Source organism: Rattus norvegicus, chromosome 15 (assembly GCF_021556685.1).
Source record: "Rattus norvegicus strain SHRSP/BbbUtx chromosome 15, alternate assembly SHRSP_T2T, whole genome shotgun sequence".
In the NCBI taxonomy this organism is placed as follows: Eukaryota; Metazoa; Chordata; class Mammalia; order Rodentia; family Muridae; genus Rattus; species Rattus norvegicus.
This window is the reverse complement of record NC_141548.1, coordinates 34,813,306-34,833,657: the sequence shown is the minus strand read 5'-3', so window position 1 is coordinate 34,833,657 and position 20,352 is coordinate 34,813,306. Positions and strand designations below refer to the sequence as shown.

Sequence of the window (20,352 nt, the reverse complement as noted above, 5' to 3'; positions counted from 1 at the left end):
TGATTCTGAACCAAAAGCAAAGGGTCTCTAGATAAGCTAAAAGAAGTAGTAACTTAAAGCTATCCTTCCCACTCAAAATTAATCAATCCAGGTCCAAACTATTATAGAAAGAATGAATAGTTAGCAATCCTCATCATTTTTTTTTTTTCTCAGAAAAAGAAACACCTCTCAAGGGGCTGGAGAGATGGCTCAGTGGTTAAGAGCACTGACTGCTCTTCCAGAGGTCCTGAGTTCAAATCCCAGCAACCACATGGTGGCTCACAACCATCTGTAATGGGATCCGATGCCCTCTTCTGGTGTGTCTGAAGACAGCTACTACGGTGTACTCATACACATGAAATAAATCTTTAAAAATAAAAAAAGAAACACCTCTCAATTCACTTTATGAATACTGCTACATTCATAAATGCCAGAGGATTTTAGGATCATCTGAAAGATACAAAAACGCAGCTGACAAAATTCAACTAATTATAATAGAAAGAAACAAGAAAAGTTTCAAAAAGGCCTTAGTCAACTAAGAAGAGAAGTTTCCTCAAACTGGTAACAGGAAACTTAATTAATAAAAAGGGTGGTAACATCACACTCAACAGCAAAGACTGAGGACGTTCCTTCCAGACCATGAAACAAAGGTCTCGTCTCTCTCCACTTCCATTCAAACGCACCGGGGGAAAGAGGAACGTGTCATTCAGAACAAGGAGGAAAAAAGAAAAAGACAGATTAGCAGTTTACATAACTTAAAGTATTTGAAAAAGGATGACAAATTAGACAGATAAGACGCTAGTGGGACAGACCTGGTCATGGGGCTCAATGGTAAAGCAGCTGCCTTGCAAGATACCAGAGGGTTATATGTCTTTTGAGGTCTTACTCTAACTTAAAAATCAAAAAAAGCTGGGGATGATGATACATTAACAGGCTGAGTGAGTCTTGGATTTAAAGATCAACAACATCCAGTCTCAAAAAGCCAATGACTCCTTAAACATAGAGTGAGTAGAGGGCTGAGATGTATCCTAGAGGAGTGGAAGAATACACTATGAAATTCTCAAAGAATAAAAATATCATTAAAACAACAAAAACAAACCCTCAACACTAACTGATCATGTAAGTTCATTTTTAGGATGAGTTTAACAGGAGGTCCTTTTAAATAAAATTTTATGTAGAATTCTAAAACACAACAAAAATATACCACTGGATAAAAATAACAAGTCTAATATTCTCTCTCCCTTCCCCACTGGACTCTAGTGCTATTTCATACAGAAAAATAGTTGATCTTTACATCTGCATAGTCAAAAGTAATGTCACTATATCTACACAGATGGACAAGGAGCATGTGCACTTACCTAGCATTGCTAGAGTGGGTCAAGGATATGCACTTACACTTATGCCCTATACGTATATAAAACCATCAGCAATTCTAAGGGAATCCATTTATTTGCATCTACTAAAAAGTGATGTCATCCCCAAATACACGATCCTGTTGGACTCCTTACAAAGATGCCTGAGGCTGAGTGTGATGGTGCACATGCTAATTTCAGCATGAGAGGCAGAGAGGCAGGTGTGTTTCTGTGAGTCTCAGGTCAGCCGGCGCTACACTGTGAAACCCTGTTAAAGGGGACAAGGGGAGCACTTCACTTAGGTCAACATTTTGTGTTCTAAAGAACTGAAAGGTGTAAGGAGCGTAGCTACTGTAAGCATAGAATATCTTAGAGAATCCCTGTGTACCCTAAGTGTTTCCCAAGAGTTTATACTCTAGCTTTCCTGGTTAGCCAATAGAAATCCCAGAAAACTGAGACTGGAGAGATGGCTCACCTAAGAGCACTGGTCAACCATGAGGATCAGAATTCAGATGCTAGCACTCACATCTGACAGCTCACAAACACCTACAAACACTACCTCCAAGGTATCTGACATTCTCTTCAGACCTCTGTGGGCACCAAAACACACATTTGTACACATACACACACACACACACATAAGTTAAATAAAAAACTTTTTAAAAGTTCCAGCAAATAAAACTGTACAACTACTCTTAGTAATATCATACATGGATGCTCACCTCCTGTATTCCAAGGCAGAGATAATAGATGCTGTCAGGGGCATAATTCTCTCCATTTGGTCGTCGGATCTCATTGACAAAATGGGCTAAGCCATAGTTGAGCTCAGCTGTAGTATGAGAGAGTAGATCTTCTTTTAACTTTACTGATTTGGCTAAAAAGAAATAAAAATTATCATTAACTATTATGTCTGTACACTTATGCAGCACAAATTCTCGACTGCCTATAATTCCAGCTTTAACTATAGTGTCTTATTTTGGCTTCCACTGGTGGGCAGACAGGCATGGGCGCTCTCTCTCTCTCTCTCTCCACACACAAAATACATTCATAGACACATCATAGACATGCACACATAAGATATAAATTAAAACTGAATCATGGAATTGGAGAGAAGATTCATTAGTTAATTCAAGGGCTCCTCTTCCAGAGGACCCAGGTTGAGTCTCAGCACCCACATGGCAGCTCACAACTTTCTGTAACTTCAATTCCAGGAAATCCAACATCCTCTTCTGGCCTTGGTAGGCACCAGGCATGTAGTCAAAACACTCATATACATTAAGTAATATGTGAAAAAAATAAGAAATTAAAAGAAAAATATCAAAGGCAATTAAATATGGAAACAGACTTTTTTAAGCAGAACTTGAGATGACAAAACCAAAACACTTACAGGACTTTAGCTCATCTAATTCCAGAAGATCTTCATCAAGCTGCCTCGTTTTGACCCAGTGTTTCCATGCATTTACACCATACGTATACTTGAAAGGAAAGCTGCACTCTGAATTGTCAGAACTGTCGTCGTGAGATTGATATCCTGATACAGCTTTCCTCTTGGTTCCCTGGTAATAAAATAACACTGTAAATCCTTTCTCTAAGACTCCATTATTTCATGTAATCCTAAACAAAGGCAACCTAAAAAAACTGCTGGTTGGTACTCTGAGAGCTAATTATCATTACAGTAGTATACAGCGGTAATAGTTCTCGATACTGCTTCTTGAAATCCAATATACCATAAATGTTTGTAAACAAATCATTTTCATATAATAAAGAAAAAATATAAAATAAAAACGATTCTAAACGTCAGCTTGAGACTGAAGAACTTTTTAATAGCTTCAACATATAAGAAATTTACTCTGAGGCAGCAGTGGCGGCACATGCCCCTAATCCTAGCACACGGGAAGCAGAGGTAGGTGGATCTCTGGCTTTAACAGACCAGCCTGGTCTACAGAATGAGCTCCAGGACAGACAGGACTACAAAGAGAAACCGTGTCTTAAAAATAACAAAGCAATAACAAAAAAGAACACAGAAATCTCCTCTTTACTTGTTTCTTTTTGGTGCTGAGGGTCAAGTCCAGCACCATTCACATGCTAGGCGATCACAGTGCCTCGGTCACCTCAGTCCCTTCTTTGAGTACCCGGTGGTACGGGTGCTCGTCCTTTTGGAAAGGGCCCCAGTATGTAGCCAGATGGTCTCCAACTCCCTGTGCTCGAACATTTAGGACTAGGACCCATGTGAGTTCATGGCTCTATACAGTGTTGACACCTCAGAGTTCACCTCATCTCACTGTACATAGTCCTTTACTTTAAGTTTTCTTCCCTGAGACAAATTTATGAAAGTCCTTTTCTTAGTGTCTTTTCATCTTGTCTTATGTTGGAAGTCAGAAACAGAAAGTTTATTTGATAGAATATTAAACAAATTTAATTCTGTATGTCTAAATGATCACTGTCTAATACATACCTAGTTTTTCTTTCTTCTTCTTTTGCACTTGGTCCTTCCTCCTTCCCTCCCTCGCGTGCGCGCGTCCATGTGTGTGTGTGTGTGTGTGTGTGTGTGTGTGTGTGTGTGTAACAGTGTAACATTTATTTCAAGCGGGCTATGAACTGCTGATCCTATAGCCTCTCTGGCTAGAATTACACCCAGTTTATACAGAGCTGGGAATCAAATCCAGGGCCTCCAGTCCAGGGCCTCCTACACAGTAGGCAAACATTCTACCAACTGAGCTGCATCCCTAGTTCCCCAAATGTCTTCCTCTCTGTGTTGGCATGCTTAAAAATAAACTACATCTCTCTTCATTAATTAACCTCATCCAAACTGATGAGAAATTTAATCCACTGAAAATCACCAACCCCTTCTCCTTTCTCCTTTCCATTGAGACAAATGCAGTGGTTATAGCTATGTGCCACCATGCTCACTCAGAAAATAATCTTTGTTATTGTCTGAGTTGAATTTTCTTTTTATGTCAACTATTTTCCATTTTGACATTATATTAAGATGAATTTAATATCTATCTCCCCATATTGTCAGGCCCAAGATATCCCCAAAGCATCTTTCTCTGACATGCTGCTACAGCGATGTTAAATGAATAAAAAATATAAAACATTAACAAATTCTATACCTTTTTTTTAGATCGAGGTCTGGGCTGCTCCTCATATTCTTCCCCAAAAACTGGTGGTAATAAAAACTCATTTTCCATATCAAGTTCCTCTGCAGCTGACAAATTAGAAAATATCTTACTTCAAATATAACAGTACAAGATTCTGCTACATAAACACGGCCAATAAAGAGTCCCGTGACATGAAGGATCATCCAGACATGGGGTAAGTCTCAGCGAGGCGAGGCACAGGGAGACTCATACTTAACATGGTGTTGAGTTTTGCTAAACTATTTGATAAACTAAAAACCAAATGTAGCAAGTATCAATCAGTACAGAAGCATCACAGAACTGTATGATACTAGAAAAAGGAAAACAACTATAAAACTAGTTAGAAGATCTAAAAGTGCCAATCTTGTTCAATCTCTTGTCTTTTTCGTAGAATGCTTTACACTTCATTCAGTAGGAATTTATAAATTAGGGGAAAATGAGAACAGGAACACATTTGTCTGTCTGTGGCCTGGAACCTACTTTACAGAGTCTACACTTCACAACCCTCCTACCTTAGCAACAGGACTGCAGGAATGTACTATCACAAGGCTTTCAAACACTTGTCTTTTTTGAGACGGACCCTTATTAATTAAATCAGACTGACCTCACAACCTGACAGTAGCTGCCCTTAACTTAAGTTCTGCCCCCGTCTCCCAGGGCTGGGACTGTAGAGCATGCCAAGCTATCCGGACGGACGAGACGGAAGACGTCTACACTTCATCTGCACTAACCAGCAGCGAAAGGGAGCGTGTCGCTCTCTTTTTTTATTTTAAAGATTTACTTTATGTATGAGACGGAAGACGTCTACACTTCATCTGCACTAACCAGCAGCGAAAGGGAGCGTGTCGCTCTCTTTTTTTATTTTAAAGATTTACTTTATGTATGAGTGCACTGCCACTGTCCTCAGACACACCAGAAGAGGGCATCAGATCTGATTACAGATGGTTGTGAGCCACCATGTGGTTGCTGGGATTTGAACTCAGGACCTCTGGAAGAGCAGTCAGTGCTCTTAACCACTGAGCCATCTCTCCAGCCCTGAGCATACATCTGTTAAAGAAGTAAATGTATTTCTTTTCCTTTAAATATGAATTTAACTTTCAAGAACATTAAGAAAAATGCTACCAAGCTATACATTTGACACGTACCTATAATCCCAGCATGAGAGGCTGGGAGAAGGCATGCTTTGAGTTGGGGGCCAGTCTGAATTATATAGCAAAACCCTATCATGATTCCTACCTCTACGCTAATACTATCAATACCTCTGAATTGAAAAAATACAAGTATTGTATTCTTCTCTAGTTTCTAAAGTTCCTGCAATTAATTCAGTTTTATTTGGAGAAATAAAAAAGAAAAGGAGGAAGAATGTAGCTAAGTGGAAAAGTACATGCAGCATCCTCCACTACAAAGGACACACGGAAAAAAGAAACAATTATGAGGATAAGAGGTAATTTTACTAACACTGTTGATCAATTACCTTAAATACAACCATATAACTTGATTTAATAATGATAAAGTAGTATTTAAGTACCTCTGGGGAAATCTATTTCAATATCCAAATCTGGTTCATATGGTACATCGGGCATGTTGGATTGTATATCTGAGTCAGAGTTCTTTGTAAGATCTGAGCCAATTATGTCTGTCTCAATAATTACACCTGTAACCAAGCAATAATATCATTAGAAATCAAATTAAAAAAAAAAAACTTAATAGTATCTGTACTTAAGCTCCCAAAGGAAAAAGTAGAAAAGTTAATATAAAACAACTCCCGTGTGTGTGTGTGTGTGTGTGTGTGTGTGTGTGTGTGTGTGTGTGTGTGTGTGTGTGTGTGTGGTGGGGGTGGGGAGGACACATACATTACTTGCCAGTGTGATGTAAGTGCTTCCAGACAGGAATGCATGTGGAGACCAGAGGCTGACCAGAGTCCTGTGTTTTTCTTTGTTTGATGGATCCATCTTCCCTTCCTAATCTGTCAATTCACACTAGGGTTAGACACAAGCCACTGTGCCTGATCTTTTAAATAGGTTCGGAGGATCCAAATTCAGGTTCTCATCTCATTCTTATATGGCAGGCACTTTACTGAGTGGGCCATTTCCCCATGTCAATATTCATAAAACAATTCTTTATCAGAAATAAACTTATGGAAATAAACAACTATGGTTTTCAAACAGTATTTTTGAATTTTGACCAAGTTTACACATACTTAGTATATGCTTGTTAATAGCTACCATATGTTTCGATGAACTGTTTAACTGTTTTGCCGTAGTTATAAATGCATTCTATCTAATATATACTAGAATGACAATAGGTCTCCAGACAGAAATTAAGACAAACGTATATAATTAGGAAACAAAGGCGTTCACAAACCCACCTAACTCTTCTCTGAAGGATTCAGACATGGCTTCCCATTCTTTTTCCCATGAGGTATGTAGTGTCATATACTGGACACACCTAGAACTCATGTTCCAACACCTGAGCGCAGGGACTAAGTGGGTGTCTGTATTTTATTCTTAATTAAAAATGAACACCACACTAGGTGGTGGTGGCACATGCCTCTAACCCCAGCACTTGGGAAGTAGAGACAAAGGGATCTCTATGAGATCCAGGCCAGCCTAGTCTACAGCACTAATTCCAGGACAGCCAAGATTAGACAAAGAAACCCTGTCTCAAAAAACAAACAAACAAACAAACAACAACAAAAATCATACCACTAAGTACAATCCACTTCATTTGACAACCTCTGAGAATACTGCAAAACAACTTCTACACTTTTCTTCTGGTATAAAAGCAATTAGACAGTTCAGGACTAAAAATGGATTCTAAATATTACCAGAAGACTACGGATAGGAAGGAATAAATGTTCAAAAGGACAGAGTTGCCCAACAAAACACTCATATTAAATCACACCACTATGTAGCAGTGTCCTAAAAGAAAGTAGGAAAAATTCTGGTTTAGATAAATATAATATAAATATAATAAAGCAAATTATATTTGATTAGTATAAAAAATAAAATATTACTAGAAATAACGATCACAAAATAAAATCTTAGAAACCTAAGAAAAATAACTGAACTGAATTCAAATCCTATTACTATTAAAACAAAACAAAATAAAAAAATAGGGAGTGAGTGAATTAGAAGCAATGGCTGCTCTTGCAAAGGACCAAAGTTCAGTTCCCAGCCCTTACATGGTGGCTCATAATCTATAACTCCATTTTCAAAGGATATAATGCTCTATCTTCTGAACTCCACAAGTGCCAGGCATACACACATGCAACTCTCAAACACATAAAGAAATCTTACCAAAACAAACAAACAAACAAACCCACCCAACTTTTGTTTCTAAGAAAAGGTAATCTTATCTACTTCAGAAGATGACACTGAAGACTTCTTGAGGCCAAGAGTTTATTGCCTCGGACACATTCTAAGTCTCCATCTCAAAATAAAACAAAATATTCCACTAGAGATCAAGCTTAGCATTAGAGCAAACCTGGTTCAAGTTGGAGTGTGTATTCCTCTTTATTAAAAAATTGTGTTGTTTTATGTGTACAGGTATTGTACATGTATGTATATCTGTGCACCACTTGCATGTCTTATGCCTGTGAAGGCCAGAAGAGGGCAGGGGAATCTCTGGAACTGGAATTAAAGAAAGATATGTGGGTGCTGGGAACCAGATCCAGGTCTTCTGCAAGAGTAACTAGTACTCTTAACCACTGAGGCAAAGTGTGTTATTTCTTAATATAAAATATTTCTGCTATAATCCTTTTTCCTGCTACAGGATATGCCTTTAAGTATTGTAAAGATGACAATACATAGACCCCGTCCCCCAAACCTCTTGCTGACAAACTGAATAGTGTAGCTTACTGTTGATATTAGATGCCTCTGTTTTCCCCTCCTCTTCAGTCATCATATCCGTCATTGTAAGCAATTCTGTATCAAGAGGATCTGAAGACACTTTGCTTTTGAGGTCCTCAACTGAGGCAGGAATCTTCTCACTGTTCTCCAATGGAGCAGGCAAAAACACAGGAACGGGCACCTAACCAAAGCATTGTTAATATTAGGCAAACTAAACAATACAAGCTAGTTTCTGAAATTAGATGCATGACCTACTACTATATAAATACATTATTGAAGAAAGTCTTTAGCAAGACTAAATATCAAAACTAAGAAGCCTACCATGACAAGAAAATCCCAGAATACAAATACTTTAAAAATAAAATTAAGAGAAAAGAAGTCAAGCTCAAACATAGTATTTTAAATATTACATGTGATTTGTGATTAAGTGAATATTTCAAGAACCTATAGTCTATGTTTCGGTTCTAAACTTTACAGCTTCAAAAAACTTCCCTCTGAAAATAAACTCAAATATAAAATACAGTATTGACACAGCAGATACAGCCATCTGCTCAACTTAACACTCCTGAGATGACCAGGCAAACAAATATTAAAAGAATCAAATGATAGCAAGAAGCTGACAAAATCTAACCATGGAAGAAAAGGACAGATGGCTTCTACTGGGTATAAATGTCAACAGCTGCTGGTGCTGTTTTAAAAGGCTGTGGAACCATTAGAAGGTAGAACCTCTTAGGAAGTTCTAAACCATGAACCAAAATAAAAATTCTCCTTCCATTAAGTCAACCTTGACACAGTCACCGTGACTAGTACAGCTCTGCCAGCATCACTGAGCTAGTGACTACAAACTAGTCTCCCAAAGGCCTGCAAAGCTTAGCCTGAGGGCAGGGTCTACGTACAGGGACAGGGACTGTGGTAGGAACAGGAATACTCTGGCTGTACATGTGCATAGGCACAGGGACATACACAGGCACAGGAATAGGCACTGGGACATACTCTGTCTTCCAATTTTCATCTGAAAAACAAGACATGGGGAAAAGAACAATGGGTGGTTTTAAGAAATCATTAAACATGTCATAAAGGCTAGCCTTAACCTGGCAATCCTCCTGCCTCAGTCTCAACATCCTGAGAATATAGGTATGAGCCACCATAATAACTCTCTTGGTTTTTAAACTTGTTTGTGACCAAGCTGGCCTTAACTTAATAGATGGCCCTGCTTCTGCCTTCCTAGGTGAGCAATTAAAAGCATACAGCCACCAACCATGACTTTTTGTTTCTTTGGTTAACTGATTTCATCAAACAATATTAACATTAATATTAACAATATTAACTGGCAACTTAAGAACAAAAGAAAATAACTTTGTCCTAATTTAAAAGAATTTTCTAGTTTCTATAAGATTTGATAAACTTCAAAAGCTTTCTACAACACCTATTCTAACTTAGAATACTACTTAACACTTATTTAAAAAATGAAAATATATCCTTTAAAAGTACACATCTATATCCAGCACACTGTCCTGACAATTCCCTCAGGCTACTTACTTAAATATTAAATGCAGCAAACATGGAGCTGCACAACAGTCCATTCCTGTAACCCCAGTACTCAACAGCATTAAATTCAAGGGAAACCTGAGCTATACCGCAAGGCAGAATCCCAAAAGAAAAAGTCAGAAGGAAATGAAGAACAGAAATAGTTAATGTTACAAATGTGAAATAAGTACCTAAATTATTTAATATCTTTCTGAACAGGAGGAAACAAAACTATCATTGTTATAGACCACAAAGAAACCATTTTCTCAACAGGAAACACGCAACTGTAGCTATCAGTGCAGGAAAAGTTTTATAGGATTATGTGGTTTTTAACAAGTTATACTCTAGACCTTTAATCACTGACTAACAGATCACAAGTAATTTGATTAATATGCTTTATTCTCAAGGAAATATAAAAAAAGAGTCACACAGATGAAAAGGACATGATGCCCTATCACGCCGATCCTGTAGCGTTTCACTCTAGAAAAGCACTCACTGGGGTTGGGGATTTAGCTCAGTGGTAGAGCACTTGCCTAGCAAGCGCAAGGCCCTGGGTTCCGTCCCCAGCTCCGAAAAAAAAGAAAAAAAAAAGTGGAAAAAAAAAAAAGCACTCACTTTAAAGCAGTAAGGTCTAAGTAGGAGGAGGTGTAACCCAAACGTCCCCGTTACCTGTCTGACAAGACTTGGTCTGCATGTGAGGCTTACAGTAAGTTGCTTTTGTCATTGTTAAAGGTTTGCAAAGAATCGCTTTGTTCTTCATCTCTTTGTTTGGTGTAGGAGAAGGGGGTGGTGCTGAGCCCTACAGAGAAGCAAAGAGAAACATTTTATTTTTGTAATTTTTACATCTTCCTGGTACTGATCATGTTTTCTGCCCTCTATCTCTGTCTTTCTTTTCTTTCTTGAGACAGAGTCTTATGTAGTTCTGACTGGTCTGGAACCCAAGCTGTCCTCAAACTCATGGAGGTTTACATGTGTCTGCTTCCAGAGTGCTGAACTGAAGGTATGTGCCACCATGCCCGAGTCATTGCTGTTTTCTAACTCCTAAGTGGACTTCCACAGAAAGCAGGAAAGTAGAACCAAATACTATTACTCCTAGATTACCAGTCAAAATCTAGAGGGTCAATGTGGGTCTAAACACTGGTTAGCAGCAGAAATTCATTCTACAAAATAATGTCACCTTCAAGAGATACTATAAAGTCCTAAAAATACACAAAAAGGGCAGCATTTGAGGTTTAATTATAAACACTGTATTACTCTGGTAGAGATTGAGATCTATGTTGTACAGTGGTTGATTTTATCTTTCAACCCTGATGAAATTGATGAAACAAAGGGAGAGGTTAGTTGAACTAGGGCTTGTGACTTGGCAGCACTAGTTTTCCCTCCCAAGCCAAGGCTCTTGGCCTTGTATGTTATGCAAAGCACAAGCACATGTGGTGCTTAACTCTGATGCCGTGTTTTAAGCACAAGGTCGTATTTCTCTATAACACTGGCAGTCTTTTCAAGACATCCATCCTGCTGTACCGTCTCCTTCCACGTCACCAAAGCCTTGCCTACTCATTCACTGCACAACATAAACTACACGGATTCCAAATTTTTTATGTATCTTTATTTCATGTATTTGAGTATTTGCCTCTGTGCATGCCTGTTGCCTGAGGAAGTCAGAAGTGGGAATCGGATTCCCTGAAACTCGAGTCATGGGCAGGTGTGCGCTACCATGGGAGTGCTAAAGACCAAACCCAGGTCCTCTCCAATAGCAGTCAGTGCTTCTAACTGCTGAGCTGTTTTCCAGTTACCAGAATTTAGAGCCTTCAAATTTTGTAGTCTAACAAACATTTCTCCATTAATTAGCTAATAGAAATTTGTTTGATGTTCCCAGGCTGAGGTAATGTAATAATAATGGGCAGTTGTGCACTGTGGGAGTTTCTTTGTAAATACTAAAACTTGCAGCTTCCTCACACCTTCAAAGTTTTAAGAATGCTGACAGTTTTAAAAAAATATTTATGTCCTGGAATACCCTAGGCAAGAGCACTTCTACTAGGCTATATCATGTAACCTTATTTAAGGCAACAAAATTTTTGAGTTGGGTCTCAGTTTCCTTAAGGTTTGAACTTAACTCTGTAGACCACTTAGCTCTTGACATTTTGATCCTCCTGCCTCCAACTCCTGAGTGTCTGAGACTACAAGTCTCACCACATCAGGCCTTAATTTTCAACTTGATTAGACTGTGTCGGAGAGAAGTATTCTGATTTTGTTTCCAGAAATGATTAGAACCTAAGGATTCTGGCCTGGTAAACACATTAATTCTTCAGCTCTGAAGGCCAGATTCTCTCCCTTCTGGCATAATCCAGCTGTAGGACTCCAGAATATTTTAGACATCCCTATGCCTTTTCATCCCATCTCCCACAGAATGACACACAGACAGTTCATAGATTCAGAGCACTGTCAATACCAGTTTGTAAATTTGTTCTGAGCATTGACATAAAGGCAAGGCTGCAGAAATTGATTAATTTAAAGCTAGATACTGGAAAACTATTAGTAAGTTTACCAGTGCCCTTGAGAGCTCCAGACACTCACGTAAGCTCTAGAAAGCTGTTCTTCATTCTCCTGCAAAACACTGCCAGATCCTTCCAGTATCTATATAACTTACTTCCTTTAAGTTCAACTTTTTCAACATATCTAATGTGCAAACTGCTGGCACCAGCCGAGGTTTAACACTCTGCTAATTCTGATTATTGTTCTGTAAGCAGAAAGCTACACAATACACTTTTTGTAAATAGGGCATAAGATTCTGACCTAAAAATAAATTAGTACAATTTTTAAAAACTGTCAGCTTAACAGCTTGGAAATTCTGATAATACTAAGTACTACTTTACAGTTTATGATAATTGTGGCTATGGCTTTTTTTTTACTCTAATCCATAGTTTTATATTGTGTATGTGATTATCTCTAACATCATATCTCAAATGAAATTCTATTAATAAATATTGTAAGGGTATATCTCAGAAGTAGAACCTATCTTAGCTTATTTCAAAAACCAGCTAAACTCCTTTGTTGACTATGGATACAGAGATAAAAGTTTACAATGCAAAAAAAAGAGACACAGTTCTTAATAGTTCACGATGACATCCTCCCAAGGGTATAAAGAATGTATGTTTGTAGGTTATTGTCATTTCTACTTTTATTTAGAACTACCTCCACCTAAATAATTTTCTAAATCACAATTTCTAAGTTGGAGCCTAACTATCAGAGTTCTGAAAACCTGCTAGGTGAGCTCTGTTGGAACTACAGATCTTTCTTGATTTGTTTAACCACATGTTAAACAAATAAGCTGGTTCATGGGCTTTTTCTAATGCCAATGAACAATTCCTGAAGCACAGACCTTTTGAACAAAGGTGCCTCCAAAAGAGGCAACATACTAAAGGCAGACAGTGCCTCACTGTCCTTCATGGTGTGGTCAAGCACTGCTTTTGCTCTCTAGTAATCATTACAGGTAATTAAGGATTTGTGCATTGTACCACAAGAAAGAAAAAGGCTAAACAGAAACAGGATTAGAGAACAAATATGTCCATATTTTTGGGTTTAAAAGACTCATAGACCTAGCCATCCATCCACTAAGGGACCTTAATATCACTACTACTTCTTTACTTTTCTAATTTTTATTAGATGTATTTCTTTACTTACATTTCAAATGTTACTCCCCTTCCCGGCTTCCTGTCCATAGCCCCCGTCCCCTCCCTCCCCTCCCCCCCCCCTCCCCTACATCACTACTTTCAACCTCACGTCCCTTGCTCTCCTCTCAAGAGACCCATGTCAGGTTGGTCTCTAGTGTGTAGCTCATGTACTTTGTCCTCTGCTGTTTGTCTTGAAAACTCTGTTTACCACTGGCTGATCCATGCCCTCCAGAGACAGAGAGGGAGCAAGCCTATCAAAGCTATTCCTGTCAATTCAATACCATCTGGGTAGAGGCTATAAAGGTTCCTTTATGTCCCTCATTATGTCTGGCAGCCTCTGCTACTAGTCAGTAAGCTGAACGTTGCCACTATTTCAACATAGCAAACTAAATAAGTAAGTAAAACCTTTCACTGTGATCGCATTAACTCAGCCTAGTTACTTTCACTTACACTATAAATCACATCACAACACTAAACTGAGAAATACTCACTGTCATTTTGGTTCGGGACGTCTGACAGCCCTGATCTAAAAAACATAAACATTTAAAAATAAGACAAATACACTTTCTTGACATTTTTATAAATCCCTGTTTATCAGTAAGTTTCACCAATTTTGAAAAAACTATTTTAAGAAACAATCCCAAATGTATAAACATGTATAAAAAATATGGAGGTAAGTGAGTAATTTTTCCCTTTGAATGCAGAGTGCTTTAGGAAAAATTCCATATTCTAAGAATTACTGTTTAAATAAAAGGCCTCAACTTCTAAAAACTTTTATTGTTCCTTCTAGGCCACAGCTAGCACATAATCTGCTCAGAAAACTTTTTGTTTGAATTTGAAGTTAGCTGTCACAGGACAGATTGTTTTTAAAACAGTTCTTTTAATTCTGTTTAATTTCTCTGTAATTTAGCTCAATGATGCCCAATACTTTTCATCAAATAGGTTTTTAAGGGGAAATAAAATAAGCAATGTATCTATAGAACATTATCATGCAGGGTACTTAGACCTAGAGGAAGTATGGGACTTCTTTCAATTATTATTGTCCATCTGTACGTAAACTGTGAGAAGACTGACCTTTTGGGGGAGAAGCTTACTAGGGCTATAAACTATCATCCTTACTCTACCAGTGAGCCATGACCCAGTCTTATAACTACCTTCAAAATCAACTGTTTACTATCAATGCTTGGGATTCTTTATTTTAAAGTGGCCACTTGACATACCATAATGTAGGTTTTCAGGTCCTTTTTGGGTTGTCATGTTGGGCTCATTTTGCTGACAGTAGAAACGTAGTAAGCAGTGTTGATCACAGAAGTGTTTCATTTCGCCACGCCACTGCACTCGCTCTTTCAGAGTGCCTTGAGATTTACAGCAGTCACACCTCGCAGCCTTAATAAAAACGGAAAAGCGCTCAGATGTTTCAACTGAGAAGATTTAACATAGCACACACAATAGCTGGCCAAAGTGATGAGTAGTACTGAAATGATGTCAAAAAAATAAAATAAAATTGTAAGTCAAACATAAAGACTAAATGTGTGGTACAACTGACAAACTCCAATCTTATAACACGAAGTAAAAAAGAAAGAATAATAGCTGGAGGACGGATCAGCACCTCTCTGGTATGTGCTATGCAATCATAAGGACTCAAGTTCTGATTCTAGCATCCATAAAACTAACAGCATCCCTTAAATACCTATAAACTCAACTGAGGGATCTCACGCCCTCTTACGGTTTTCAAATAGAAGCATGTATACACACATACATGAATAATTAAAAATAATTAATGATTATTTAACATAAGTATACTAAGTTGATAGAAATCTACTTGAAAATAATCTTGGAACTGGTAGTGCATACTTACTATTCCAATAGTCAATAGGCTAAGGAAAGAAGTTGGCGGGGTTGGGGATTTAGCTCAGTGGTAGAGCGCTTGCCTAGCAAGCGCAAGGCCCTGGGTTCGGTCCCCAGCTCCGAAAGAAAGAAAAAAAAAAAAGAAGAAGTTGGCAAGTTTGAGGCCACCATGGACTACACAGTAATGCCCTGACTCAAATAAAAATAAAACAAAAACTTAAACCAAACACAGCACGTAACATAAGATAGACTAATGCTGAAGCCCATAATCATAACCAGAAGAAGTCTCTAGCAATTGTATTGTCTTCAACGGCTCTTATTGATAAACAGACACCTTCTTTTAAAGAAAGAAAGTTCATTGAATGTACTGCAGGACAGCACACAGGGCAGCAATAGGAATGATGCCTCCAAGAAGATCAGAATAATTATGAAACAAGCTCTTAAAATAGGAACTCAGAAATGGCACTTAAAATACCTTATTTTCTGACAGTTTAATATAAAATTAAAAAAGAAGTCAATTCTCTTACAAGCACTTAGAAACTACATTTTAAAACAGGTACTATTTACTTTAAAAGTAAAATAATCTAGCAAATGACCCATTAGACGCTGGGCAAGGGCAGCATGTGCTCTTAAGCCCAACTATTTGGGAGGCAGGCACAGGTGGACCAGCCTGGTCTACAGAGTAAGTTCCAGGACAGCTCGGGCTACACAGAGATTCCTGGTCTTAGAAAAAAAAAATTATTAAATAAATAAACAAAGAAACAAAAGATATCCAATCAAAGCGAGGCATACAACCAGACCAAAACCATCTGCAATTTCACATATATACATATACATTATGACCTCTATCTTTCTGGAATTGTTAAGCCAAAATAAATTTTTCTATAAGTCATCTTGCCCATGTTATTTTATCAGGGTAATAGAAATGCAACTAATATAACATACTAACAGAAATTTTAAAAGCATAATGTTAAATATTTCAATGAAATATATTTTTGTAGTACTTAGCATCACGCAGAGCCTTTTGCCTACTAAGCACTGAGCTATACAGCTAACTCTCATTAAATTTAAATGCTAAAATTATATAAAATTATTTGAATTCTAGGTAGCCTCTCAATTCTATTATGCATACTGCAAAAAGGTCTGTGGGTTTTAAATAATTACTATATTGGTACAAAAGAAACAGCACACACACGTTTTGATATATGTGTACTAGGCAAAAACACATTTCTACCCATCAAAACAGAAAACATTTCTTTTGTTTCTTTTTGTTTTGAGCCAATGAGAAATGCCTGTTAATTCCAGAGAAATTTATGCTTTGAGATTTGATGAAATTCTTAGAAAGCGTTTTCTAAAGCCTGTTGCTGGCTGTGAAAGCACTTTTCCCTTCAAAAAGGTGCTTGACAATGGAGCACCTGGTTGGCAATAGGTTATGACAGTAACCAGCTTCATCCTTTGAAGTGTTAGTCAGATCCTTCAAACTTAATCTATGCTACAAAATTAGTAGTCATAATACCTATTTTCACATGCTTTAAAACTATACCCAGACTTATCACACACATGATATCCATATCATGAACTTTTACCACTGAGGTACTTTTCTATGTTATCAGTGAAGAAATTAGTAACTTATTCTTGGATATAATCTCATCATACAAACCCCAAATTTATATTTATTTTCTTGTCTTTAAAAAAAAAAAAGTCAACAAGAATGAGGGTGCACACCTTTAATCCCAGCAGTGAGAAAGCAGAGATGTGTGTTATCAAGGCCAGCCAGTGTTACACAATGAAACTGTCTCAAAAAAAGTGGTTAATACAATGGGCCAAAGGGTATCATTTATTGACTTATAAAAAAGTCTTTTATAATATACAAAATACAGTTGTTCCTCACCTCTGTTCCACAAAGAGATGTTTACATGTGAACCCACATACACATAGAAGCAAAGACTTACAAAATACTAGCTTAGTATTTAAAGCTATTACTGCCATTTATTGTTCAATACTGATAATGGAGTTATTAAAAATAATTTTAGAGAAATATCCATTTTATAAAGCTTCACCACTGAAGATGAATAGTCTAATGGTTGGTAATGCATAAGGAAAATTAATAATTCCACTTCAAAATATAAAAAACAAGCAGGAAAGACAAAAACCATCTTAATGAACAGCAAAAACAGGACTAGGTACAGAGTACATGAATGAAAGACAGAACTAGATAGACACTTGCTAGCCACGGCAACGGCTACCAAACACTTTAGAAGACAACCAAAGCAGCTGCTCTCCTGACCAGGTGCTGACTTGCCTTGTAGTACCACTCCTGGAACTTCTTACAGCAGTCTTCACTGCAGAAGTCTCGGACAACTCCATCCAGCTCTTTAGTGGCTCCCTTCTTACACAATTGAGAACAATAGTTGCAGGTAACACATCTTAATCCTAATCGTCTTGCAAAATCTTGTTTGTATAACAGCTTGCAGCCTGAAAAATGTTGTATTTTTTAAAAAGAACACATAAAACGACACATTTTAAACTGAGACAAATCTTAAAAGACTAGCTGATTATCAGATTCAGAGTTTGTTGAATATATTCTCATATAAAGTCCTCTTCCCTTCTGATTAAAAACCTCCATGTTTTATGTGTACACTCGGGTGCATGTGGAGACCAGAGCTTGATGCCAGTAGTCTTCCTCAATTGCCTCAACAGAGTCTCTCACTGAACCTAAAGCTTGCTAATATAGCTGGACTGGCTAGCCAGCAAGCCCCCAAAGCCTCTTGTCTCTGCTTCCCTTCCCCAGTGCTGGGGCTACAGACTGCCAGGTCCACCTTTTACATAGATGATAGGGACCAAACTCAGGTATTTATGCCTCATGTTTGAACAGCAAGCACTTTACTGACTGAACTTTTCCCCCAGGCCCTCTGAAATACTACGTCTATTATAACAACACCAACCTGTAGAAATTAGAACAGAACATTATTATACTAGAAAACCTATCATCCATCACATAGGTTCAAACAATACTTTTAAGACATTAAACCTAGTAATGCTTCAGAACTGTTTTCTATTTGAATAAAATCACAAAGATACAAGTGAGTGTGTTGCAAAATGAATGCAGACTGCTTAAAAGTTCTGACCAAATTCAGATATATTCTTTAGAAGGCATTTATTCAAGTTTTCTAGATTCTTCCTAACAGCTTATTTTCATATAGAAATTCTTCAAGAAAATAGAACTCTGACTAGAGAAAATACTTTGCTATCTACTCCTTTAATGAAATACCTCCTTATCTTCTGCATAAATGTATTTTGACATATCTAATTTCCACCTGTACTACCTCTAAAGTTAAATAAGCCTCCACATTCTTCTTGCTCATGCTACTTCATGTAAGTAGATTAATCTACTAATATCTGGGAAATCTGATCTACCCTTTAATAAAAAGCTCAAATTTTAATTCTACCATATACAATGTTTCATGAACTCAAGTGTTTAAATGTTCTGCCTTATCTGTGAATCTCTGCTTTTAGAAGCTGGGTCTCATTACAATCTAACTCAGGATGGCTTTGAACTTCCAATCCTCCTCCTTCAGATGCCCAAGTGTTAAGATTGTAGGCAACTGCCACCATACCTAACTATACATCTTTAAAAAATAAAAGTTTTGCAAATCACTATGTAACATCCTATAATTTATTACTATGAACTATATTTTGTTTAAAATTACATTTACCGATTTGCATATGTAAATATGTATGTGTCATGTCATGTCATCATGCTATAGCATACACACGGCAGTCAAGACAACTTTAAAAAGTCAGTTCTATTATATGAGTACTAGGAATCAAACAGGTCACCAGGCCTCTCATCTTTCTCCAATGAACCGTCACCAGCCTTTGAACTATATTTTAAAATATTTAATTACATCTTTAGTTTTTTGTTGTTGGGTATTTGGTTGGTTTTTGGTTTTGGTTTTTGGAGACAGTCTCTATGTGGCCCTGGCTGTCTTGGAACATACTGTGTCAATCAAGCTGTTCTGAAACTCATAGGGATCTTCATGCCTTTGCCTTCAGAGTACTGGGATTGAAAGTATATGCCACCGCACCTGGCCTTTTTCAATTTACTGAATTTGACTGATAGTAAATACTTTACCTAGAAAACTAGGTTGGGTAACAAAGGACTTAAAAAAATAAAAAATAAAAACTCATTCAGTAGTAAAAAGTAAAAATAAAAATTCATATCCTTAACACTTTTACCCACTTGAAACTCTAAGTCCTTCCCAATAAAAATTATGTTTCTAAGTACCAAATAAATATTTGAGATGCACTCTTCAATTTAATAAAATCCATTTTAGATTTATAAAAATATAATCTCTGTAAGATCACTGATGGATATATTAATAATCAATATGTTCAGACTTAAGGTGAATTATACGATTTTTGGCACAAAAATGTAGGTGATGGAGTAAATCAACTCAGTATTAATTTTCTATTGCTTTTTCAAGACAGGGTTTCTCTACATAATAGACCTAGCAGTTCTGAAACCTGCTATGTAGACCAGGTTGGCCTCAAACTCACAGAAACCTAACTGCCTCTGCCTTCTGAGTGCTGGGATTAAAGATGTGTGACATCACACCTTAGAACTGGTCATTCTTACTATAACTTTGCTCTTAGAAAATAACAGTAAAGGATGGTTCTGGGTGGGATGTAGCAATTACAACTACGTAGAAACGTTCTGCTTTGTGAATACCTTCTAACATGCATTCTGTACTATGTGAGATGTATGGAGATATCATAAACAAACATTTTCTCTCTGCCACTGACTGTTGGCATTCAGGATTATCCAACTTCCCTTTTGCCCCAAATCTGATACAGGAATTTACAGAAAAAGTAGAAGCAGGGGACAAAGAGTCCTCAATGGAAAAAGAACAGGTGTAAACAACAGATAGGCAGCTTTTCTGTAATGGTATTTATTGCTAATGACTACAGACTCACAATTGAG

At 37.4% G+C, this 20,352-nt stretch overlaps 1 protein-coding gene across 1 annotated transcript in view; it reads right to left on the bottom strand.

Annotated features, from left to right (window-relative positions):
- The window catches only part of Zmym2 (zinc finger MYM-type containing 2), a 73,105-nt gene that overhangs the window by 9,660 nt on the left and 43,093 nt on the right, over positions 1 to 20,352 (bottom strand). Inside the window, exons 12-21 of the mRNA NM_001399496.1 lie at positions 17,671 to 17,843; positions 14,741 to 14,906; positions 14,012 to 14,046; positions 10,519 to 10,648; positions 9,219 to 9,334; positions 8,332 to 8,503; positions 6,000 to 6,125; positions 4,445 to 4,539; positions 2,719 to 2,887; positions 2,054 to 2,205 (exon numbers count right to left, since the gene is read on the bottom strand). Coding sequence (NP_001386425.1) covers positions 2,054 to 2,205; positions 2,719 to 2,887; positions 4,445 to 4,539; positions 6,000 to 6,125; positions 8,332 to 8,503; positions 9,219 to 9,334; positions 10,519 to 10,648; positions 14,012 to 14,046; positions 14,741 to 14,906; positions 17,671 to 17,843 — 1,334 coding nt within the window. The remainder of the gene's footprint in view (positions 1 to 2,053; positions 2,206 to 2,718; positions 2,888 to 4,444; positions 4,540 to 5,999; positions 6,126 to 8,331; positions 8,504 to 9,218; positions 9,335 to 10,518; positions 10,649 to 14,011; positions 14,047 to 14,740; positions 14,907 to 17,670; positions 17,844 to 20,352) is intronic.